The sequence below is a fragment of the Tachyglossus aculeatus genome, chromosome 23 (assembly GCF_015852505.1).
Source record: "Tachyglossus aculeatus isolate mTacAcu1 chromosome 23, mTacAcu1.pri, whole genome shotgun sequence".
NCBI lineage: Eukaryota > Metazoa > Chordata > Mammalia > Monotremata > Tachyglossidae > Tachyglossus > Tachyglossus aculeatus.
In genome coordinates, this window is record NC_052088.1 from 43,104,198 (window position 1) to 43,127,691 (window position 23,494).

General features: G+C 46.9%; 1 protein-coding gene across 2 annotated transcripts in view; it reads right to left on the reverse strand.

Moving 5' to 3' along the window:
- The window catches only part of RBM25 (RNA binding motif protein 25), a 51,406-nt gene that overhangs the window by 18,261 nt on the left and 9,651 nt on the right, over positions 1-23,494 (reverse strand). For both annotated transcript variants that reach the window (XM_038765843.1, XM_038765844.1), the window contains exons 3-10: positions 20,266-20,386; positions 13,496-13,545; positions 12,075-12,245; positions 11,055-11,112; positions 10,174-10,334; positions 5,416-5,727; positions 3,881-3,934; positions 3,532-3,615 (exon numbers count right to left, since the gene is read on the reverse strand). In XM_038765843.1, coding sequence (XP_038621771.1) covers positions 3,532-3,615; positions 3,881-3,934; positions 5,416-5,727; positions 10,174-10,334; positions 11,055-11,112; positions 12,075-12,245; positions 13,496-13,545; positions 20,266-20,386 — 1,011 coding nt within the window. The remainder of the gene's footprint in view (positions 1-3,531; positions 3,616-3,880; positions 3,935-5,415; positions 5,728-10,173; positions 10,335-11,054; positions 11,113-12,074; positions 12,246-13,495; positions 13,546-20,265; positions 20,387-23,494) is intronic.

Genomic DNA, 23,494 nt, shown 5'->3' on the forward strand with positions numbered 1-23,494 from the left:
GAAAAAATTCTACACAGACCGGCCTTCTCCAACCTTGGGGTGCTGAGAGATTGTACTGTGCCTGCCTGGCCTCTCAGTGAGTGCGGAATGACGATATGTCGGGTAACGGTTCCCAGCTGAGAAACAAGTCTCCAGAGTTGCAGTGAACCACAGGGGCCCAAGTAAAATGGACAAAATACTTCATGAGGGCCAACTAAGCAATGGTAAACCTGTGGGCTGTGGATATTAGATCTGCAAAATACAACGACCACACATCCCCGGCCCTCCCCCGACCCACCCCACCCTCCCGAAAGTACCCGGCTGGAGTGGCGGTGGATCGTGAAAATCATTCATCCACGGGTACACCGTTGCACAGAGCTGCAAATGCCAGAGAACATGGCTTTTCCCCTCGCCTGCCCACCCCCGCCCGTGACCGAACTTTATCCCTTCACGGATGAGAGCCACTTTCTCCCCGGGAAAAAACGTTTACTCCCACCAACTATCGGGAAGGTTAAAAATCGCTCATGTCACACCACGCTAAAAGAGGGTTATCTGTTCCGGTTTTTCTCAACTCTCTACGAATCGCCACCGCCCCCCCTTTTTCTCTTTTAACAAACTTAGAAATCTAACATAACGTTCAGATCTCCTATAAAGACATTGAAAAACACATCAACAAAATCATCAATCCATCCTCGGAAGCAATTGTTTCGTGTTAACTTACAGGTGCTCTGCTAGGACATGGGGCCGCCAACAGTAGATTAACCTTGCCTATAAAGCTATGTTTCTGGGAGGAAGAGCAAGTAACACGGTTCACAAATAAACCAAATCACAAGTTTGTCAGCCTGACAGATTTACCGGTGTGCCACACTGTTTTTTACACATACCCAGAAGAAAAAAACCAAAAACCAAAACAACCCCCCCAAAAAAGAACCGGAAAACAAAAAACCAAAACAAAAAAACAACCCAGAACAGGAAAAGAAATTCAGTCACATGTTCATCCCTTTGGCTACATGTTTAGTGCCACTGAAATGAAATTAAAACGGGAACAGTCATATGTGCATTTTTTTTTCTTTCATAGTAAATCACGTAGAATGACTTTAAAAAAAGCAATCTTACCTGGTGTATCGTCCTTCTTGTCCTCGGATCGGAGAACTAATTGGGGAGGGGGGTGGGGAGTGGGGGTATGGAAATAAAGCTAAATCACAAGAGACCAATATATCCAGCTACTGCGCCAGCCTGGGTTACCATGAAATTCAGGCAAAGCCAGCAGCGAATACATTGACATTAAGAAGGAAAGAGAGAGAAGGAAAAGGAGGAGAACTGACAGCGACAAACGAAACTGATCACATTGGGAAGGGGATGGGGTGGGGAGGTAATAAAAACTGGCCTCTAATTCAGGTTCTAATAAATTGAAACTTTCCAGGAGATGCGCTGGGATACCACGCCAACTCTGGAGCCAACTTACCTCTATTTCGTATACTTATTAAGAAACATGTTTATACTGAGGTGGTCGATACTTACAGATTATTTTAGCTGTTCCACTAGGAATTTCTTGGGTAGGATTCCAGGATTTTTTTCTCGTCAAAACCTACTCGATTCGTGGTGCCAATTGGTTCGCGATTGACACTCGGGGTTTGGGGCCTTTCTGGCCTCTACCTTACGAGTGTTCGGAACGGGAGTTTTGTTCTTTTGACGCTAAGGGGAGAGGGAAATGGGAAATCCAAAGCACGCTCCAAAGCTTATCTACGGGGGGGATTTCTCTAAGTCTACGGGGGAGGAGGGTACGAGGAGGGGAAGGATAGGAATCGGACAAACGCAAGTCAAGAACAGAAAGGGACAGGTCAAGAGAAGCATAAATCTTACCTTGTGCTCTCTTCAGACTCGTCCGTACTGTAAATGGACGCCCCCTGTCACTCTGATACCCTGACAGGCTGTGGTTATTTTAATCAACTTATACCAAAACATGCAAAGGTTCACTGAGCTCATCTTTACCCACTCCAACCCTGCTAAAAAAAGGAAGCGCTGTTTTGTTGGGTCGCTTTTAGAAAACCCAAAACGTTCCCCGATAAAATAAGGTCGAAGGCAGTTCCCTGCCAGGCGGCTTCTCAAACTCTGAAGCAGAAGGCTTTTTGGATTTGCTTTCTTTCCCCCTTCTTAAAACCACGTGATATCTTCTGAATGTACCAGTGACATGACAAGCCTCATTGAGCAAGTAAAGGACAACTATAAGACTTAAAAAAAGGGAGGGGGGTGGAGGGGTGAGGAGCTATACGCACACACCTCTAACAACGCCCTCCTGCTTCCTCGGTTCCCAAGTTCCAAGTCTGAACTTGGCCAAAAAACCTCTCCTGAGACCGTTTCACACTAACTAAGGCCCTCTGTTGCCAAAATGTCCTAGGGGAGGAAAATAACGGGTGTGTCTCTAGCCACGCCGAACTGCCGAGAAAGCACCGTAAACATGAGGCAGATCCGCGTGGCCAAGACACAGCAGGTGATCGACGCGGCGATGGTTCCGGGAGCTTGGGAGTTTAAAAATCAAAAAAGATAATAATAATAAACACGATGGTGGAAGGGGAAAAAACACCACATCAACACGTTGATGTTGCCCCGGGACGAGGCCGCTCCGTCTTGAAGGGAAAGAACTAATAAAGTCTCATCACCTACGATGTTTAAAAACATTCCACGCGGGGTCTGCGTTTCAGTCCATTGGCATAGCCTTCGGAAAAAAACCCAGCGGATCCAACGGATATTAGAAGCTTGAGAGGCAACACTCAGAAGCAAGACTTCATCCGTGATTGATTCCAAGCCAGTTACCCCTTTGCATATTTTTCTGAGGGGGCATCCATAAATATAATAAAAAACAGAAGCTCATACTTACATCCTATTCCTTGTTACTTTCCAAGCTGAGTTTCATCTTGCATTAGTCACCATATGATCTCTATCATAATGGTGGGGGTCAATGAATAGATTAGCTTTATGGGAATTTACAGTTCTTCCATGCATCTAAATTTTGGTAAGTCTGGTAACCACTGACCTATTTTTTTTTAAATCTTCCCCCTCTCAACTTAAAGCTATTCAAATTTAAAAAAAAAACCCTTAAAAGTTTTTAACTTTATAGAAGACTTTCCTCGTGATTAAGCTATACAATCGCCCGTCTTCAAAACGCTAACGTGTATGTCAAGTTACCGTCCCCTTGAGGCTTAGACTAAAAGAACTGACCGTGGTGTTTGGATTGAATTTAAAAAAAACAAATCACCTCTCCTTTTTCTTTTTTTCCCCCAAACTAAAGTGAAATGACTGAAGAGCACCCAATAAGCAGCAGCTAAAAAAGCTAAGCCCTTTAGTCCTGACCGCTTTCTTTCATGTGCCTTGGCTATTTTCCTCCTTGTTTCCCTAGCCATATAAGATACATATATATATATAAATCCCACCTCCTATCAAAAGCATTTTCAAAGACAGTCTAATGCAATGGTTGTTTTTAAGTGGTTTCTGTTCTTTTGGGATTCTGCAAAAAGTCTAGTTTTGTATCAAGCGCAAAAATAAGAATACTACCTTGTGTGTGTCTCTGAATTTACTGATCTCTCGTGATATGAGGTCCCTTTTGTCTTCTTCCATTTCTATAGCATTTATGTCCTCCTAAAAGACAAAGGGGGGAAAGGAGGAAAAACATGAAGAGCAATCAGCATCAATGCAGAGGGATGAGAGAAAAGTCGAAGGTTAGAGGATTTTTTTGGTACCGGTCTTGTAAGAGATTATATAAAAAAGAAAAAAAAAATCCCTTCTGCAGTACCAAACCTGACAATCTGATGTTAATGAGTGAAAAGATCAGATGGACAAGAGTCACAAATCTGGCAACTAGCAGTACACACAGTCATTGTCAAAGCCTCCGATGTAAACGAACCTTGGTGATGAGCGGATAAGGGATCAGTGGGGCCACTGGAAATCTGCGGAAAATCTGCGGAAAAACCCACGAAGATTTTTTTTTTAAAAAAAAATAGAGTTCACACTACTCTGAAAGACAGTTGTTCCGAATTTTTGCACTGAAAGCAATACTGAATGGCTGTGATAGACAGCATTTCCTTGACACTAAAAAATAGATTTCACTCCGTCTCCGCGTCCCACCCCCACCCCGCCACCCCCGTGCACCCCCAATCTCTCTCGCTCCCTCCCACCCAGGGAACCAGGAGGGAACTTGGCCATTTGACACCTGCAGGATTTTTCTCCCGACACCCTCCGGGAAACGAGGGGGGCTGAGGTCGACAGATTCTTCTCCTGGTTTTTCTCTCCCACCCCAGGCCGAAGGTGGCTATGCCTCCGAGGATTGGTCTCCTTCCCCATGAAGGGGAGGCAGGCTGAGGGGGATTTGAGGGAGGGGAGGACGCCAATCCACCCAGGAGATTAAAATCCGCCTGGATCTTTGGCGAAACTCTTGGATCAGCCCCCAACTAGAGCCACCCCGTTTATGAGACTCGATCGGGGAGAACTGGTTAAGTACAGACGAAAGGGAATCTGCTCCGGATCGGAGCCGCGTAGCCGAAAATCCTAACGCGCGGGCTACCGGGGACTTTCAGGGTGCCTGCTGAACAATCACATAATAATCACGACTTCACGACGCTGTTCACGCGGCGTGACGCTCTGCCTGCGCACAAGGAACGCTCCCCCGGGGTACTAAGAGGAAAATCCCATCCGTTCGTTAAATTGCTCGACACCAGTCGGCCCAAAGGAGAACGTCTGAGGGGCATGGGGGCTCCTGCTAATCTCACACCTCGGGCTAGCTGAGACCGAGTACAAAGTAGGGAGGAGACACCCGAGGTACCCGGGGGAGGGAGTGTGTTTCATCTTGCTCTGGCTCCCTCATATTCCTCCAACTTCTCGCTCAACAGCGTAAGAGTCTGTGGAGGAGGAGAGGGAAAGGAGGAGGAGGAAGCTTAACAAACTCACTAAAGGAAAGCCAGCTGAAAACCAAGACAGTGAGTGAAGGATACTCCGAGAACGAGCCCTGGCTACCTGAATCTTGCTCCGATAAGGGAATAAGGCCGAAGGAGAGAGACCCTTCTGGAGGATGCTGACGGACTGCCCCATTCCACTGCAAAACCAAAAATTCTCAGGCTGGATCCCTGTCATTTAAGGGCGACATTCCCTCTCCCCACCCCTCCATCACACCATTCTCTGACTGAACTGGAGGGGCAGTCCCCACTGTCATACTGGGTGAAAAACGCCGACTGAAAAACTAGGAAACCAGATGTGGAGGCGTGGGCCACGCAAAAACATCTGAAAAGGTTTGGTGCATTTAACCGCACTGGGTGGCTTTCGTTCCCCCCCTCCGGCTTCGGGAGTTTGGAATTAAAGCAACCGCACGAGATATGGGCACTGATTAAAAACCAAAAGGAGACTGAAGAAATGAATCTGTTTTTGTCCGAAAGCAATAACACATACGTCCTCCTTCTTTTCCTTCTTCTTCTTCCTGGGGTGGGAGTCAGATTCCTGGGAGGGGGCATTGAGCTCGCTGGAGTACTCCCGTATTAGTACTTCAATGGCCCCTTTAATGATCTGATCTCTTCTCTTGGTCTCTTCGTCGAGTGCGTCGTCGTCGTCGGTGGTGGTGGTGGTGGTGGCGGCGGCGGCGGCGGTCGGGGCGGCGGTGGTGGTGTTGGTGGTGGTGGTGGTGGTAGTGGTAGGGGCGGGGGGCGTGGTGGTGGTGGTAGTAGTGGTGGTCGTGGCGGTCGTGGCGGTCTCTGGCCTGGAGTTCTTGGGGGAGACAAGGCAGATTCAGAGAGATCGGCGGCCCGACCCGACGGACGCCTTGCGGAGGCTCTGGAAGGAGCAGCTTTATAAGCAGGCCGGAGTTCCCATGGCAGTAGGGAAGTGCCAACGTTAGCCAATCTCAAAGTATGGCAGGGACTGCTGGTTACAGCCCGGGCCCGGGGGGGCGGGTGGATCTGGGTTCTAATCCCAGCTCCGCCACACGTCTGCTGGGTGACCTTGGCACAGTCCCTTCGCTTCTCTGGGCCTCGGTGCCCTCATCTGAAAAAGGGGATTTGGGAGGTGAGCCCGCTGTGGGACAGGAGCTGGGTCCAACCTGATTAGCTTGGATCTACAACAGTGCTCAGAACAGTGTCTGACACACAGTACGCGCTTAACACACACCATCATCTTCGGCATGAAAATGTGGTAGCAGCTTTGGGTACACGAGGGTTCCTGAGGTAATTAAAATCTGCGGTGTTTGTTAGGCGCATACTATGTGCCAGGAACTGTACTGAGCAGCAGGGTAGATACAGGGTAATCGGGATGAACACATCACAGTCTTAATCCCCAGAGAAGCAGCGTGGCTCAGTGGAAAGAGCATGGGCTTTGGAGCAGAGGTCATGGGTTCAAATCCTGCCTCTGCCAACTGTCAGCTGTGTGACTTTGGGCAAGTCACTTAGCTTCTCTGGGCCTCAGTTACCTCATCTGTAAAATGGGGATTAAAACCGTGAGCCCCCCCACATGGGACAACCTGATCACCTTGTAACCTCCCCAGTGCTTAGAACAGTGCTTTGCACATAGTAAGCGCTTTAACAAATACCATTAGTTTATTATTATTTTCCAGAAGAGGGAACCAAGGCCCAGAGAAGTGAAGTGACCTTCTAGACTGTGAGCCCACTGTAGGGACCGTCTCTATATGTTGCCAACTTATACTTCCCAAGTGCATAGTACAGTGCTCTGCACACAATAAGCGCTCAATAAATACCATTGATTGATTGACTGACCTGTCCAAGGTGACCCAACAGACAAGTGGTGGAGCCGGGATTAGAATCCAGGTCCTTTGGACTTCCCAGGTCCAGGCTCAATCCACTAGGCCACGCTGCTTCTGCCTGTGGTTCATCCAGCCAAATAAATGAGTGCATCGCTTAGAATCTAAGTCTGTTTTTCTTAAGAGAAGCAGCGTGGCTCCGTGGAAAGAGCACAGGCTTTGGAGTCAGAGGTCATGGGTTCAAACCCCGGCACCGCCAATTGTCGGCTGTGTGACTTCGGGCAAGTCACTTAACTTCTCTCGGCTTCAGTTACCTCATCTGTAAAATGGGGATGAAGACTGTGAGCCCCCCGTGGGACAACCCGGTCACCTTGTAACCTCCTGAGCGCTCAGAACAGTGCTTTGCACATAGTAAGCGCTTAATAAATGCCATTATTATTATTAATTAAATTTAATGTCTGTTTCCTCGCTTGTAACCTCCTTTAGAGGAGAGAGCAGATCTGCTAATTCTGTTGTACTCCCACCACTGGGTAAGGAATTTCACATATAGAGAGTAGTGTATCACTTTTAATAATGTTGGTATTTATTAAGCACTGTTCTAAGCGCTGAGATAGATACAAAGTAATCAGGGTGACCCAAGTGGCGCTCACAGTCTCAATCCCCATTTTACGGATGAGGTAACTGAGGCAGAGGCCTCCACAGGAACTCAAGCTTGGAGGGGGGAAATCTAGTGGTCAGTTGGCCTAAGAAAGACAATGGTAAAAAGGATTAAGCGGAGGTAAGAAAAAATGGTAAATATGGATAGGTTCATTTAAATCCTAGAGCATTTAAATCAGAGAGGCAGTGTGGCCTAGTGGGGAGAGCCCAGGCCTGAGAGTCAGAAGGCCCCGGGCTCTCATCCCGGCTCCGCCACCCGTCCGCTGGGTGACCTCAGGCAAGTCACTTCCCTTCTCTGGGCCTCAGTCACCTCATCTGGAAAATGGAGATTAAGACTGTGAACCCCATGCGGGATAGGGACTGTGTCTAACCTTGATTACCTTGTATCTTCCCTAGTGCTTCGAACAGTGCCGGACACAAAGTTAGCGCTTAACAGATACCGTTTAAAAAAAAGTAGATAATTCTTAAAGGTTCAGATAATTTGCAATACCATCCGCAAGGCTGAATTAACCCGAACAACGGACTGCATGCTCAACAACTCACTGTCTCTATATGTTGGCAACTTGTACTTCCCAAGCGCTTAGTACAGTGCTCTGCACACAGTAAGCGCTCAATAAATACGATTGATGATGATGACGAACAGCTACAACAGTTCCTTCAATCAATGGGTAAAATGGGAAATTGGCTGCCCAGAGCCCATTATCAACAGAGTTCCCTGATCTTTAGGGATCCCTTCGATATCAACTCGCGACTTGGCTCAATCAATCAATCAATCAATCGTATTTATTGAGCGCTTACTATGTGCAGAGCACTGTACTAAGCGCTTGGGAAGCACAAATTGGCAACATATAGAGACAGTCCCTACCCAACAGTGGGCTCACAGTCTAGGGGGACTGTGAACAAAACCAAACATACTAACAAAATAAAATAAATAGAATAGATATGTACAAATAAAATAAATAAATAAATAAATAAATAAATAAATAAATAAATAGAGTAATAAATATGTACAAACATATATATTTCTCCAGCCACCCCCCACCCCTCTCCCCCTCCAAAAAAATAATCAGTTGTGTCACGTATCCTCAAGAGTTAGGCCAGAGCATAAAAGGAAGGAGGCGGATGCAAGGATTTGGTCAGGTAATCCCCACTGATTTTTGCAGGGAGGTTTTGGCTCAAGGACCGTAAGTGCCTGAGGGAGTCTCTTCCTTTACCCATGAAGAAACTGCTTTATCCATGAAAAAAGGGCCAGGGGAGTGGGGGGGAGAAAATTTTGTCTTAATTTAGCGTAAATAATGCTATCTGAGAAATATCCACTTACCTAAGTGCCCAAGGGTAATAACTTTTAACGGTAATAACTTGTCCTCATCTATCAACACCGATCCCCCACCTTCAAGGCCTTACTGAAGGCTCATTTCCTCCAAGAGTCCTTCCCTGATTTTCCCTTTCTTCCACTCCCTTCTGTGTCTGATTTGCTCCTTTCATACATGATCATCATCATCATCATCAATCGTATTTATTGTGCGCTTACTGTGTGCAGAGCACTGTACTGAGCGCTTGGGAAGTACAAGTTTGCAACATATAGAGACAGTCCCTACCCAACAGTGGGCTCACAGTCTAAAAGGGGGAGACAACACCCCCGACCTGACCCCAGGCCCACGGCACTTATGTCTTTATCCCCAATTTATTTCTATTGATGCCTATCTCCCCTTCTAGACTGTAACCTCTCTGTGGGTATGGACTGTGTGTTATACTGTTGTGTTCTACTATTCCAAGCGCTCAGTGCTCTGCACCCAGTAAGGGCTCCATAAATACATTTGATAGAGTGACTGATAGACTACACAAATAAAGACTGCTGATCTAATTTATTGTTTGTAATGATGCCATTTTTTGAAAAAACAAACCAAAACCAAAAAAAAAAACCACCCGACAAACTTATCTTGGCTAGTTTTTGTGTTTTTTAAGCATTTCCAATACCTAATCTGCTCTCCCAAATAGTCTATACTCTGTAGTCATGTATTCTTGAAAAGAATTCTTCCCTCCCTCAAATGAACCCAGAACCACACAAAAGGCGGCTTATACACACTGTGGAATGATTTTCTACCTTTAAAGTCCACTCACAGAGCCATTTTTTTTTAAGGCTTTTGTTAAGCGCTTATTATGTGCCCGGCACTATAGAAACAAGCAAATCGGATTGGACACAGTCCCTGTCTCACATGGAGCCCCCAAAGTCGCAAACGGCAGAGCCGGGATTAGAACCCAGGTCCTTCTAACTCCGGGGGCCTTGCTCTATCCACTTGGCCATGCTGCTTCTCGTTACCTAACCCGGACTCTCCCCGCCCCAGGCCCGACTGCCGTGTTATGCCCACCTGAGTTGCTGGGAGACCCTGCCCTTTGTTCCACCAGCCCCAGGCAACAACTGTGCACATGGAAACCAGTGGACTCAACTTGCCTGAAACACAACTGAGAACCGAACTCGCAATGCGAGATTGCCCAAAGCACTAACTACTCTTTTCCGAAGGCATTTGCTATACGCTACGTGCCAGGCACTGTACTGAGCGCCGGGTTAGAGAGAAGCTAATCAGGTTGGACAGCATGGGGCTCACGGTCTCCTTCCCCTTTTTCCGGACGAGGTGACCGAGGGGCAGAGAAGGGAGTTGCCAGAGGTCACGCAGCGGAGAAGCGGCGGAGCCGGGATTAGGATTAGGGCCTTCTGCTCCCAGACCCGGGGAGACGAGAAGAGTCTCGACCGGGAAGCCATTTACGGGGGCGAAGGGGTTGGAGCCGCCGGGAAAACCACATACCCCGTTGGAGGCTTTCTTCTTGGCCTTCCACTCGTCCAGCTGGGCCTTCGTCTTGGCATCAACTTTGACCAGCAACTTCTTCTCACCGATCTGCAGGTCGTGGAGCAGGCGGAGGGCCCGGAGGGTGGATTCGGGCTCCTTGTACTCGCAAAACCCAAAGGCTGGGAGGGCGAGAGGGAAGCAAAAACAGCCGTCAGCCATCGGATGCTTACCGGGGTTCCTCTCGGGGCATCATCATCATCATCATCAATCGTATTTATTGAGGGGTGGAGGGGTAGAGGAAGGCGTCCCAAAACTCTCCATGACAGTTTATCCCTGTTTTTTCACGAACCGACCAGACAACTTGGGGAACGCTTCACCCCTCTGCTTCTCCCTCCTGCCTGGTGGGCTCTTTGCCAGGGAGAGAAGACAGGGCAGGATAGAAAATGTATGTATCCCCAATTTTTGACTTGTGAACAAATTTTTTAATTAAAAAAAAGGCCTGGAGGAGGAAACTGAATGGCAACAATGAGAGCGGGGGTGCGGGGCAGGGATCATGTGTGAATTTCCCCCCACTCCACCTGTTTCCAGGTGGAGACAGGTGGATAATAGAGCAAATTATCTCTACGTTCAAAAGAAAAGCGAGCGCCTTGATTTTTTCCAAAGGCTCTCAAAATGTTTGAGTTCTGAATCCCATATGACAAGGGAAGCTATGCGGGATTATTGAAACTCTGCAATATAGCAGTCATAGAATCTCAGGGAAATAAAAGGTCACGGGGAATTTACGATTTCTAGCTTTCAGTTGCTTTTCCCTATTACTTTTGCCATCAGGTTTATTTTAAAAAGGTTAATTATTCAAACGCACGGGTACAATATGCACAATAACAAAACATTACACTTACCTTGAAGTTTTCCCGAAGCACCTTGCACTCTCTTCCAGCTCAGAACTAAGCCGCATTTCTTTATAAAAAAAGGGGGGGGGAGAAACATAATTTTCATAAAATTCACTGCATGTGCAAAATGTAGGTGACACCTGCAATTACTCTGAAATTTGAGAGAGCGAAAATGCAAATATACCACGAAAGAGTATTCTCAATTCTCTATTCCCAAGCGGTATTGCTAGGTTTAAAAGAAGTCCTGAATATACAGGAGATTCTTAAAATTTTACTTTTTAAAATAGTGCAGCAAGATGGGGATTCATCTATACAGCGGGGCTGAAGAAGGTGAGCCTCACGTGGGCCGAGGACTTTGTCTAAGATGATCAGCTTGCATCGAACCCAGAGTTTAGTGAAGCGCCTGGCACATGGTAAGCGCTTAACAGATACCATTAAAAAGACAAAACACCAACCTGGGCTGGTTTGTGCCACAATTCTGGTGGGCAGGTGCCCAGGGAACCAATGTGGGCAAAGGTCAAGGACGGGGAACAGTTCTGTCTACAGCCTAGGAATGATAGGTCTTTCCCCCTACCCCAGGTTCTTGGGCACTTTTCAGTAATCAATCAACTGTATTGACAAATCCATAGCATTTCCAAATTATCAGGGGTATTTCCCAATCAATGATGAGTAAATTAAGACCGTGAGTCCAATGAGGGACGGTGTCCGACCTGACTGACCTGTACACATAATAAGCGCTTAAGAAGTCTCATAGAAAGAAAAAAAACCTGTCTGACATTTTTCAAGTCTTGAAAAGAAACAAACAGCATACTTCCTACAAATGGACAAGACAATATATGAGGAAAAAAATAGCACAAACTGTTCAGGAGTAATTATAATGACAGCTGGTAAATCAACTGCTAGACCCGCGCATCTTTTTTTATGGTGACCCGGTGAAAGTTGGAGAGTTGATAAATCTATCGACTAAGAGCCAAGCAATTCTTTACGGTGACCATGTGAAGGTTAAGAGATTCAAAGCACTCAACGTACAGCTAAGAGTTGCCGGATGAGCATATCGGAGGCTTTCTCGGAAATGTTGCCAACAAAAACCGTAGTGGTGGGACCACTGTTTTCGTCGTTTTCTTTGCTCTTTAAACCCGGGTGGTCTTTCCTGGCTCCGAGGTGCTTCCCCACCATCGACACGGCAGTGGGTACTAGGACCTAAAGAGAAGAAAGGAAGAGAATTTTTAAAAAAGTTTCGTATTTTTCTACCCTGTGAAATAATTCCAATACGTGGGTGAACCGACCACGAGACTATTACCACTGTCTATTTGAGGCACACCAAACGATGCATTAGGCACTGTGCCTCATTGCTGCTAATTCTGCTAGTCATCTTTCTTTCCTCACACCAATTTATCGGTACAATTTATTTTTTCCCCGCCACTCGCTAAAACTATCACAGATGGAGCATGCACGGAAAGGGAAACCGACTTCTGCATCCTATCTTGATAGCTCTGCCACTCTGCTTCTTCCTACATCTTGGTTGCTTGGGCCACTGGGGCTATATGGTCAAGCAAAACCTAGGCTTTACGATACATATTTATTGTCAGCCCGTCAGTCATTCGTATTTATTGAGCAAGTGGCTTGCCCAAGGTCACACTGCTGACAGCTGACAAGTGGCAAAGCCTGGATTCGAACCCATGACATCTTACTCCCAAGCCCATGCTCTTTCCACTAATAATAATAATGGCATTTATTAAGCGCTTACTATGTGCAAAGCACTGTTCTAAGTGCTGGGGAGTTTACAGGGTGATCAGGTTGTCCCGCAGGGGGCTCACAGTCTTAATCCCCATTTTACAGATGAGGTAACTGAGGCCCAGAGAAGTCAAGTGACTTGCCCAAAGTCACACAGCTGACAAGTGGCGGAGCCGGGATTTGAACCCATAACCTCTGACTTTCCACTGAGCCACGCTGCTTTTCTAAAGACTGGGATGAAGACTGTGAGCCCCCCATGGGACAGCCTGACCACCTTGTAACCTCCCCAGCGCTTAGAACAGTGCTTTGCACATAGTAAGCGCTTAATAAATGCCACTATTATCATTATTATTAATATATTGAGTGATTACCAGGTGCAGAGCACTGCATTAGGGGCTGGGGAGAGTACAATAGAATAATATAACGGGAACATTCCCTGCCCAGGGCTGCGATAGAGCACAGGCCTGGGTGGCAGAAGGAGCTGGGTTATGCTGTGTGACCTTGGGTGAGTCACTTCACTGGGCCTCAGTTCTTTCCCCTGTCAAATGGGGATTAAGACTCAGCCCTATGCTGTGTCCAACCCGATTTGCTTGAATCCACCCCAATGTTTATGACAGCACCTGGCACATTGTAAGCGCTTAACAAATACCACAATTATTATTATTATTATTATTAGATAAACACCACCCAATAACCCACTCTTCAGTTATACTTACTGCTGGAGCGGTAGCCATAATGCCCATTGGCACAGGAATCATCGGGGTCCCTAAGGCGGGTGGGGGGGGAAAAAATTACACGTGAGATTTCCAGAAATAGAATTCGTCTCCCATCACATGCGAAGAAAAGAAGCGTAACTCGTGGCAGGTTACCATGCGGACCCAAATCTAAAGATGGATGAGCACATACGGCTAGTGACACGGCAGATGGGCACCAAGGCGACATTTGAAAGCATGCAAATCTCAAGTCCCTTCCCCCGGGGATTACGTGCAACGAGGAGCTCCTCTGAAACCAAGCCGGAGTACCACACACGTGCATGACTCTTCCACGAAGGAAACACAGCAAAAATGCCATATTTTATCACCAGACTTTCACCTGGGCGGGCGGGCTCGTCCAATCCTTCCCAGATTTGGTCCGGGGGATGAATTCGCTTACCGCCCAACTGCCGAGCCGATCTCCGGGAACCCCGGCTACCTTCCCAACCCGGCCGCTCTGCTCCCGACAACGCCCTATAACCGCTGATGAAACCCCTGGAAAGCCCTTCCCACACCCGAGGCACCCTGACCTCCGGGCTACGGGACATTTAAGCCGCAGCAGCACACAGTCTCTAAAAAATTTCCAACCCTTGGGAAGCTTGGGGGATGAATGTGCTTGGCTCTGTGACCTTTGGACATCTGATATTCGCCCCAGCGCTTATCTTTAAATTACGCTCTACAACCTTCTGATTGATTCACATTAATGTCCCCCCTCTAGACCATAGGCTCATTATGGGCAGGGAACAGGTCTACTACTCTGAGCGCGCAGTACAGAACTGGTTGCTTTGAATATTTTAAACATTTTTAGTCAGCAACAGGTTTGTGAAGTAATCACTTCAGGCGAGCATAGCAAGGCTTTTTGGTAAGCTAGTCGTTATACTGCTGAAAGACTCCCGTAGGCTGTTTGCAACGCACAGTCCCAAAATTAAGTATATAAACCTTTCGAGTAACGATAGTGCAAAATGTGTTCCAATACTGTCCGCGGTACAAGTGAAATGGATGGCAGCATCAATGGAGGGGAACTCTGATAAAGCATTTTCCAGATCAATGGTAGTTATTGAGCGCTTACTGTGTGCAGAGCACTGTACTAAGCACTTGGGAGAGTACGCTAAACCTGCCCAAAGTAGCACAGAGCACAGAGGGGGAGGCAGGCATTAAAAGTAAATCACGGATATGTACATAAGTGCCGTGAGGCTGAGGGTGGGGGTGAGAATCAAGTGCTTGTGGCGCACAGATCCAACTGCCTAGGTGATGCAGAAGGGAGAGGGAGTAGGAGAAATGAGGGTTTAGCCAGGGAAGGCCTCTTGGAGGAGATGGGATTTTAATAAAGCTTTAAAAGTGGGGAGGATGGTGGGCTGTTGGATATGAAAGAGGAGGATGTGGGAAAGGGGTCAGTGAGAGACTGAGGTACGGTGAACAGGTCGGCACTGGAGGTGTGAAGCGTGCGAGCTGGGCTGTAGCGGGAAATCAGGGAGGTAAAATCAGAAGGAGCAATCCAATGGAGTGTTTTAAAGCCGATGGCAAGGAATTTCTGTCGGACACGAAGGTGGATGGGCAACCCGTGGAGGTTTTTGAGGAGTGGAGAGATGTATACCAAACTTTTTTTCCCAGAAAAATGAACCAGGCAGCATGGTGAAGTAAGGACTGGGGTGATGAGACAAAGGAAGGAAGGTGGGTAGAAGGGAGTCAAGGCAAGATAGGATTAAGTGTTTGGATCGGCACTGAAGCTGTTTGGATAGAGTTTGGAAGTATGTTGCCAACTTGTACTTTCCAAGTGCTTAGTACAGTGCTCTGCACACAGTAAGCGCTCAATAGATACGATTGAGTGAATGAATGAATGAATGGAGCGGGAAGGGCAGATTTTAGCAATGTAGGGAAGTTAGAACCGAGAGGATCTGGTGACAGAATGACTATGGGGGTTGAATGAGAGAGGGGAGTCGAGGATATTGCCCAAGTTACTGGCTTGTGAGCCGGGGAGGAGAGTGGTGTTGCCTACAGTGATGGGAAAGATGGGGAACAGGGGATTTCGGTGGGAAGATGAGGAGTACATTTCTGGACGTGTGTTCTGTTTGAGGTGTCGGTGGATCATCATTGGATTAGGGATTAGGGATGTCCTGAAGGCAGGAGAAAATATGAGACCGCAGAGAAAGAGAGAGGTGAGGACTCGAGAGGTAGATTTGGGCATCACTGGTGAAGAGATGGTGGCTGTTCTCTGGGAGAGCGGGTGTAAATGGAGAACAGAAGGGGACCCAGAACTGAGCCCTGAGGAACTCCCGCAGTTTGGGGGCGGGAGGCTGAGGAGGAGCCCGCAAAATAGAGAATGAGAGGCCAGAGAGATAGGAGAACCTGGAGAGAAGAGCGTCAGTGAAGCCAAACTTATTCTCGCTGAAAGTATCTACTATGCACTAACGTTTGATTCTTTCATTTCATTCTAGAAGGGACAAATACGAACATTCTTTCTTCAAACACCTCAGATGCAGTCCTGTAAAACCTCTCTGTATCAGTGTTTCAGCAACTGTTTCAGTGAGAAAGAGGGGTTAGGGGGCAAAATGATTCAAAAACAACTCGGGAGAAATTCAAGGAGGCAGAGGAAGACAGGAGGCAGGCTTGCTTCAAAGCTTTAGAAGGCTGAACCTTGAATTCAACTATGGTACTTTGCTTCCTTCTAACATTTCTCTGACATACAAGTGGTTAGTAGCACCTTACGGGGAAACAATTTGCGAAACTATTTAAAATCAGCTTTGAGTAAACAATGGACTTTGAAGAGCTGCAGTTGGCTCCTTTTGGGGGCTAACGAACTACTGATAACTTGACTGCCACTTGATCCCGCTTGTATGCCCAAGGAAATCACCTCACATTAGACACAGTTCACCATTTGTCACAATATGATGTTTTTTTTTCCTTCCATCATATTTTACCCAAATATCACTCTATCTTCATTGTATTGCAGGAATGACTGTACTGGAAATATGGTTGTGGAGAGTCTGCTGATCAAATATTCTAATACAAAGCCATGTCAAAAGTGAAACATGCCGCACTTACCTTCTGCTGCCTCTCATAATTTTGTATCGTATTCATCAGAAAGTAAATTTTACTTAATAGTTTTCCTCTCAAAGGGATTTAAAACGTTCAAGATATTCTCCCCAAAGCATCGTCAGAATTAGGATAAAGAATTAATCCTACTCTTTAGAGGAACATTAAAAGCACTAATTTCCTACTGAATCAGGTTCTAAAACAGTCGTGAAAATACACTCTGAAATCAGTTCAGTTCACTACGCTAAAAATCAGGGTGAAGTATGGACTCTTTTGGACTCCCAAATTTCCAAGTGATGGGGAAAGTTCACTAAAAACTCAGATTGAAGAATGGATTATACCATTGGAACCCAAAATTCCCAATGATGAGGAAAGTTCACTATGTTAAAACTCACGATGAAGCATGGACTATATGGTGTTGGACCCCAAAAGTTCCAAGTGTGGGCAAAGGAAAAAACATCCTCTCATGTCCCATCACACTGAGGTCAATACAGCGCAGTTCCAAGAAAAAGACTGCTTGAAGCCATATTATCGCAACATCCCAACGTAAAGTCCAGGATTCCTTATTCTACTCTCTTGATGTTTCCTCACAGAACAATCCAGGAAAAAAACACCCCTTTTTATTTGAGTATTTCCCTTGCCATAATGAATGATCAGAGCCAAAAAGCACTGAGTAGTTTCCAAGCTATTCATTTAGAGTTTGCCTTAAAAAGAACAAAACACTCATCAAACTGTAAACGGACTGGACATCTACTCTCTGTTTTTTGCACCTGGATCAGTCAAAGGTATTGGGGAGCTGAGGCTGGAACCGGGCAAATCGCAACTACGGAAAATGAGCCAACAATTTTACTCTACTTTTCCGCGATGTGATTTCTCTGGGAATTCCCATTTCAGACAATTGGTAGATTCTTTTCAGGGTTTTATACCACTTCGGAGAAAGCATGGACGGAGAATCTGTAGAACTGATACTCGAACAGGGAACCTCACACTCCTCTGAGGCTGGTTTGAAAATTAGTTCAAGAGAGCAGAATGTATTGGGCTCTCCCAAGTGCTTAGGACAGTAATCTGCACATAGTAAGCGTTCAATAAATACCACTGATTGATTAGGAACTGAACAGCTGTCCCCCTTGCCAGAAGCAGTCTCCCGTACAAAAGTCTCATCTGCAAAATGGGGATTAAGACTACGAGGTCCATGTGGGACCTGGACTGTGTCCAACCTGATTAGCCTGATGAGCTTGTATCAACCCCAGACCTTAGTACAGTGCGTGGCACATAGTAATTACATAACAAATACCATTTTAAAAAAAGATTGACAGTATTTACTGAACGCTTACTAGGTGCAGAGCACTGTACTAAGCGCTTGAGAGAGTACAACACAATTAGCAGATACGTTCCCTGTCATAACCAAAGTGGAGTTCCCAAAATGCCCAAGGATCCAAGAGAATCAATTTAATAATAATAAAAATGGCATTTATTAAGCGCTTACTATGTGCAACGCACTGTTTTAAGCGCTGGGGAAGTTACAAGGTGATCAGGTTGTCCCACGTGGGGCTCACCGTCTTAATCCTCATTTTACAGATGAGGGAACTGAGGCACAGAGAAGTCAAGTGACTCGCCCAAAGTCACACAGCTGCCAAGTGGCGGAGCCGGAATTTGAACCCACGACCTCTGACTCCAAAGCCCCGGCTCTTTCCACTGAGCCATGCTGCTTCTCTATTGCCTCACGCTGCTTCAACAGCATTTACTGAGCGCTTACTGGGTGCAGAGCACTGTACTAAGCGCTTGGGAGAGTACAACACAAGTGGTAGATGTATTCCCTGTCCACAACCACAGAGGAGTCACAGAAATGCCCAAGGATCCAAGATAATCCTTGAGCAACACCCGGGAGTCATTAGCACCTGGGTCTCCACCACTTGTCTGCTGTGTGACCCTGGGCAAGTCACTTCACTCTGGGCCTCAGCTCCCCCATCTGTAAAATGGGGATTAAGACTGTGAGCTCCATGTGGGACAGGGGACTTTTCCAACCTGACAACCTCATCTTTACCCCTAGAACGGTGCCTGGCATCGAGTGAGCACTTAACAAATACCATTAAAAAAACCAAACAAAACCAATCGATCGATCGATGGCATTTATTGAGTGCTTACTAGGTGCCGAGTACCATACTAAGCGCTTGGGAGAGTACAATGCCACAGAATTAGCCAACGTGTCCCCTACCCGTGACTGTAAAAATGCCCAAGGATTCAACAATCCCTTCTCGAACCTAGAAGGTGCTTCTAGGAATTTAGGTGGTATCGGTTTGGGAAGGAGGGACGCTCATAAGCGGGAATGTGTGTCTGCTGATTCTCTTATATTGCCCTCTCCCCAGTGCTTAGAACAGTGCTCTGCACCAAGTAAGCACTCAAATACTATTAATTATCTTCTCCCATTTAAATTGGGAGCCCCACGTGGATTTCTGATCTGTTAAGCTTGTCCGTCCCCAAGGGCTCAGTCTGCTAAGAAAGCAACTCAATTCCATTTTCAATTCAATGGCATTTACTGAATGCTTGCTGTGTGCAAAGCACCGTACTAAGCGCTTGGGAGAGTACAACAATATACACACGGCAAGGGTTTGAGTCCCTAATTAGCTGGCTCTGGCCACATCTGGTCTAAATCCCTTCAAGATTTGACCAGGGAGGGAATAGAGAGAGAGAGGGGAAAACATGCCAGCTTCATGATTCATTCAATCATATTTATTGAGCGCTTACTGTGTGCAGAGAGCACTGTACTAAGCGCTTACCGACCATTGGGCCAGTCTTACTGGGGGAATAAAGACATCAGTAGCCAATCGACACCGTCTACAGCATGATTTTGCTCAAGGCCAAAAGGTAGAAAAATGAGCGTCAAAACTTCTCCGCGGAAACAACACTTTCCCACCCCCTAAATGAGAGGAGCATTCGCACTGAAGCAGAAGCAGCGTGACTGAGTGAATAGAGCACAGGCTTGGGTTCAATCAATCAATCAATCAATCGTATTTATTGAGCACTTACTGTATGCAGAGCACTGTACTAAGCGCTTGGGCAGTACAAGTTGGCAACATCTAGAGACAGTCTCTACCCAACAGTGGGCTCACAGTCTAAAAAGACTCTGCTGCCACTCATCTGCTGAGTGATCCTGGGCAAGTCACTTCACTTCTCTGTGCCTCAGTTACCTCATCGGTAAAATGGGGATGGAGACTGTGAGCCCCACACGGGACAGGGACTGTGTCCAACCCGATTTGATTCTATCCACCCCAGCTGCCTGGCACATAGTTAGTACACTGCCTGGCGCATAGTAAGCGGTTAACAAATACTATAATAATTATTATCATCACTACTAACCGCTGAGGTAGGCATGAGGTTGTCAGATTGGGCATAGCGCCTGTCCCACACAGGGCTCACTGTCTTAATCCCCATTTTACAGGGGAGGGAACTGAGGCCCAGAAGTGCAGCGAAGGTCACCCAGCAGACGAGTGGCGGAGCCAGGATTAGAACCCAGGCCCTTCTGACTCCCAGCCCCATGCTCTATCCACTAGACCGTGCTACTTTCTTGACAGATTCTGAGGAGACTCCTGCAATAACGGCCCGCAAACTCCATATGCATTCGATTTTACCCGGGGAGGGGGAGAGGAGGAATTTTCCAAGGTTCTGCAATATCCGATAGCCATAAAACACGTCAGACTTACCTGGAGGCACAGGGGGAGGAAAGCCAGGAAACTGTGGAGGTGGAATCCCTGGTGGGAGAGCAGGGATTCCCATCGGAGGACGATTCAGGTGGGGAGGGAAAGACATTCTGGCTGAAGCAATCTAAAAGGAGAATAGTCGCAAACATTTAACGTGAGATTGAAGGCATTGATCACGTTTAGTACGCTTTCCCACTAAACCTCCAGAAGCAGCGTGGCTTGGCGGATAGATCCGCGGCCCGGGAGTCAGAAGGGCCTGGGTTCTAATCCCGACTCCACCACGTGTTAGCTGGGTGACCCTGGGCAAGTCACTTCCTTCTCGGGGCCTCAGTTCCCCTGTGTGTAAAATGGGGATGAAGACTGTGAGCCCCAGGTGGGACGTGGACTGTATCCAAACTGAAGAGCCCGAATCTACCCCAGAGGTCAGAACTCTGCCTGGAAAAAAGTAAGCGCTAATAAATGTCATAAAAAAGTTTAAAACCTCCTACTGATTGAGTCCTTACTAAGTGTATACTAAGTGTCTGGGAGAGTAAATTACAACAGAATTGGATCTGACCTATAGCAAGCGCTTAACAAATACCATAATTATTATCCATTATTATTAAAAGCACTCAATGACCTTGTCCCCTCCTACCTCACCTCGCTGCTTTCCTACTCCAACCCAGCTCAATAAATACGATTAATTCTCGATGGGACACTGCAGTCAGAGACCTGGATAGTCACCCTCCTCCGGCTCTTGGCTCGTAAAAAAAAACCTTCATCGGCTAAACTCCTTTCTGCTTTTCCTTCATCCCGATCTGCTCTCAGAAACTTCGGAAAGGACTGAAAACACCCAGTCCCGAATGGGGGAGGAGGAAAGGAGACCAGCTCGGCTGTCTCGGTTTTTACAAAATCCAGGAAGCTGGGGACCTAGGTAGGAGCTGATCAACCATATTTACTGAGTGCTTACCGCGTGCAGAGCACTGGACTGAACGCCCGGGCAAGGCCATAAAACAATAAAAGAGAATGGACAGACACATCCCCTGCCCACAACAAATCGGCTTGACCCAGAAAGCGTGAGAGCAGACCTTCACGAAGCTTGAATCCGAGTAATCAGACGCCGAGTCCCATTCATAAACCAAAAGGAAAACGTTCGTGGGGAAATTCTACAAGGCCATCGATTTTCTCGATGCACTCGTTTTCCATTATTAGATCTTCTGGGAACTTTAAAAACTTAAAGTTTTCCATCAAAAAACTGCCCAATCTAATAGTTAAGCTTATCAGTTGATTCAACGTGGCAGTGTGAGGGAGGACAACTGAGTCACTGAGGTACCATACCTATCAATCCATGGTATTTATTAAGAGCTTCTCCTATTTATATGAAGGGTTTCTTTTTTCCTGCACTTTCTAATTTGATCCTCTTAATGAACTCTTTTAAGAGACGCAGCTTGGCTTAGTGGAAAGAGCAGCGGCTCTGGGAGTCAGAGGATCTGGGTTCCGCCACTTGTCTGCTGTGACCTTGGGTAAGTCACTTAACTTCGGTCCCCTCGCTGGCAAAATGGGGATTCACCACCTGTTCTCTCTCCTACTTAGAGTGAGCCCGATGTGATAACTGATGACCTTGTCTCCACCCCCGCACTTAATACAGTGCTTAGCACAAAGCAAAGCGCTTAACCAGTACCACCATCATTAATAATAAAAGCTTATGAATCCTGAGAAGTCAAAATATCAAGGGATGAGCAGAAGGGTCTGTGATTTAGAACAAACCGAAAGGCAAGATTGGTCACTCTGGCACTATTTTGATCATCAGGAGCCCGTTAAAATCAGACTAAACTCCTCGAGGGCAGAAACGGGGTCTCCCAGCTCTGCTGTATAGTATTCTCCCAAACTGCTCTGACCAAGCAGGCATTTGAATCTCAATGACTAACGGTAGATAGGGACAGTTTCCCAATTATAGTTAGGCCCGAAACACGGAAATTAACAAGTGTCGGCTGGAAACTGGAAGAGTGGGAAGGAAGGGCATTAACACTTCACATTCCACCCCACGTCCGTACCCAGGAGTTACGAATTTCCCAAAAACCCCTCTGGTGTGTGTCTGTCTGTGCGGGTGTGTGTCTGTGTGGGGGGGTGGGATGTTAAGGGGGACAACACACAAAAAAGAGAGGTGACTTACCCTTCTTGCCGCCCTCCTGCTACCTGGTCTGGGTCCAGTGAGCAGCTTTTGGGCTTTTTTATGGTAGTCATTAAGCGCTTTCTATGTGCCAGACACTAGTAATGATGATTGCGGCATCTGTTAAGCACTTACTATGTGCCATGCACTCTACTAAGCGCTGGGGTAGATACAAGGTAATCAGATTGGGGCTCACAATCTTAATCCCCATTTTACAGCTGAGGGAACCGAGGCACAGAGAAGTGAAGTGACTTGCCCAGGGACACACAGCAGAGAAGCAGCGGAGCCGGGATTAGAACCCAGGTCCTTCTGACTCTCAGGACCGGGCTCTACCCACTAGGCCGTGCTGCTTCTCCGCTCTACTAAGCCCTGGGGTAGATATAAGATAGTCAGGTTCCACGCAGTCCTCGTCCCATATGGGGCTCAAGGTCTCAAATCCCCATTTTACAGATGAGGAACTGAGGCATAGAGAAGTGAAGTGACTTGCCCAAGGTCACAGAGCAGACAAGTGGAGGAGACGGGATTAGAACCCAGGTCTGCTAGGCCATGCTGCTTCTCATCCCTTTTGAATCCAAACCCTCAATCCAACCCTCTATCGTTAGACCCCTCCCCCAATAAATCTAGTGTGAACATTGAAAAATAACTTCTCACTCTTCCCTGGGAGGTGGGGGGCAAAACCGACACTGAGGTGAACAAAGATTCAAAATGACTTGAGTTCGATGAAGTACATTATAATCGGTCTGACAGAGCACTCAGAGCGGGAAACCGCGACAGGCAAAGAAAGCAGGGAGCTAAATACGTGTAAAACAGAAACAGGCCAAGAAAGCAGGGAGCTAAATGGGTGTAAAACAGCGACAAGCTAAGCAGGGAACTAAATGGGCGTAAAACAGCGACAGGACAAAAAAAGCAGGGAGCTAAGCATGCAGTACGCTCAAAACAGTGACAGGCTAAAAGAGCAGGGGGCTAAACAGGGTGGGCCAGAGGCAAGAAAGTGAAGAAAGGCTTTGGAACAGTCTGGAGACCCGTGAGAAAAGTTCCGAAGAGGGCATTAAGGAAAAGGGGACAGGCAAGATGGGAGAGTCA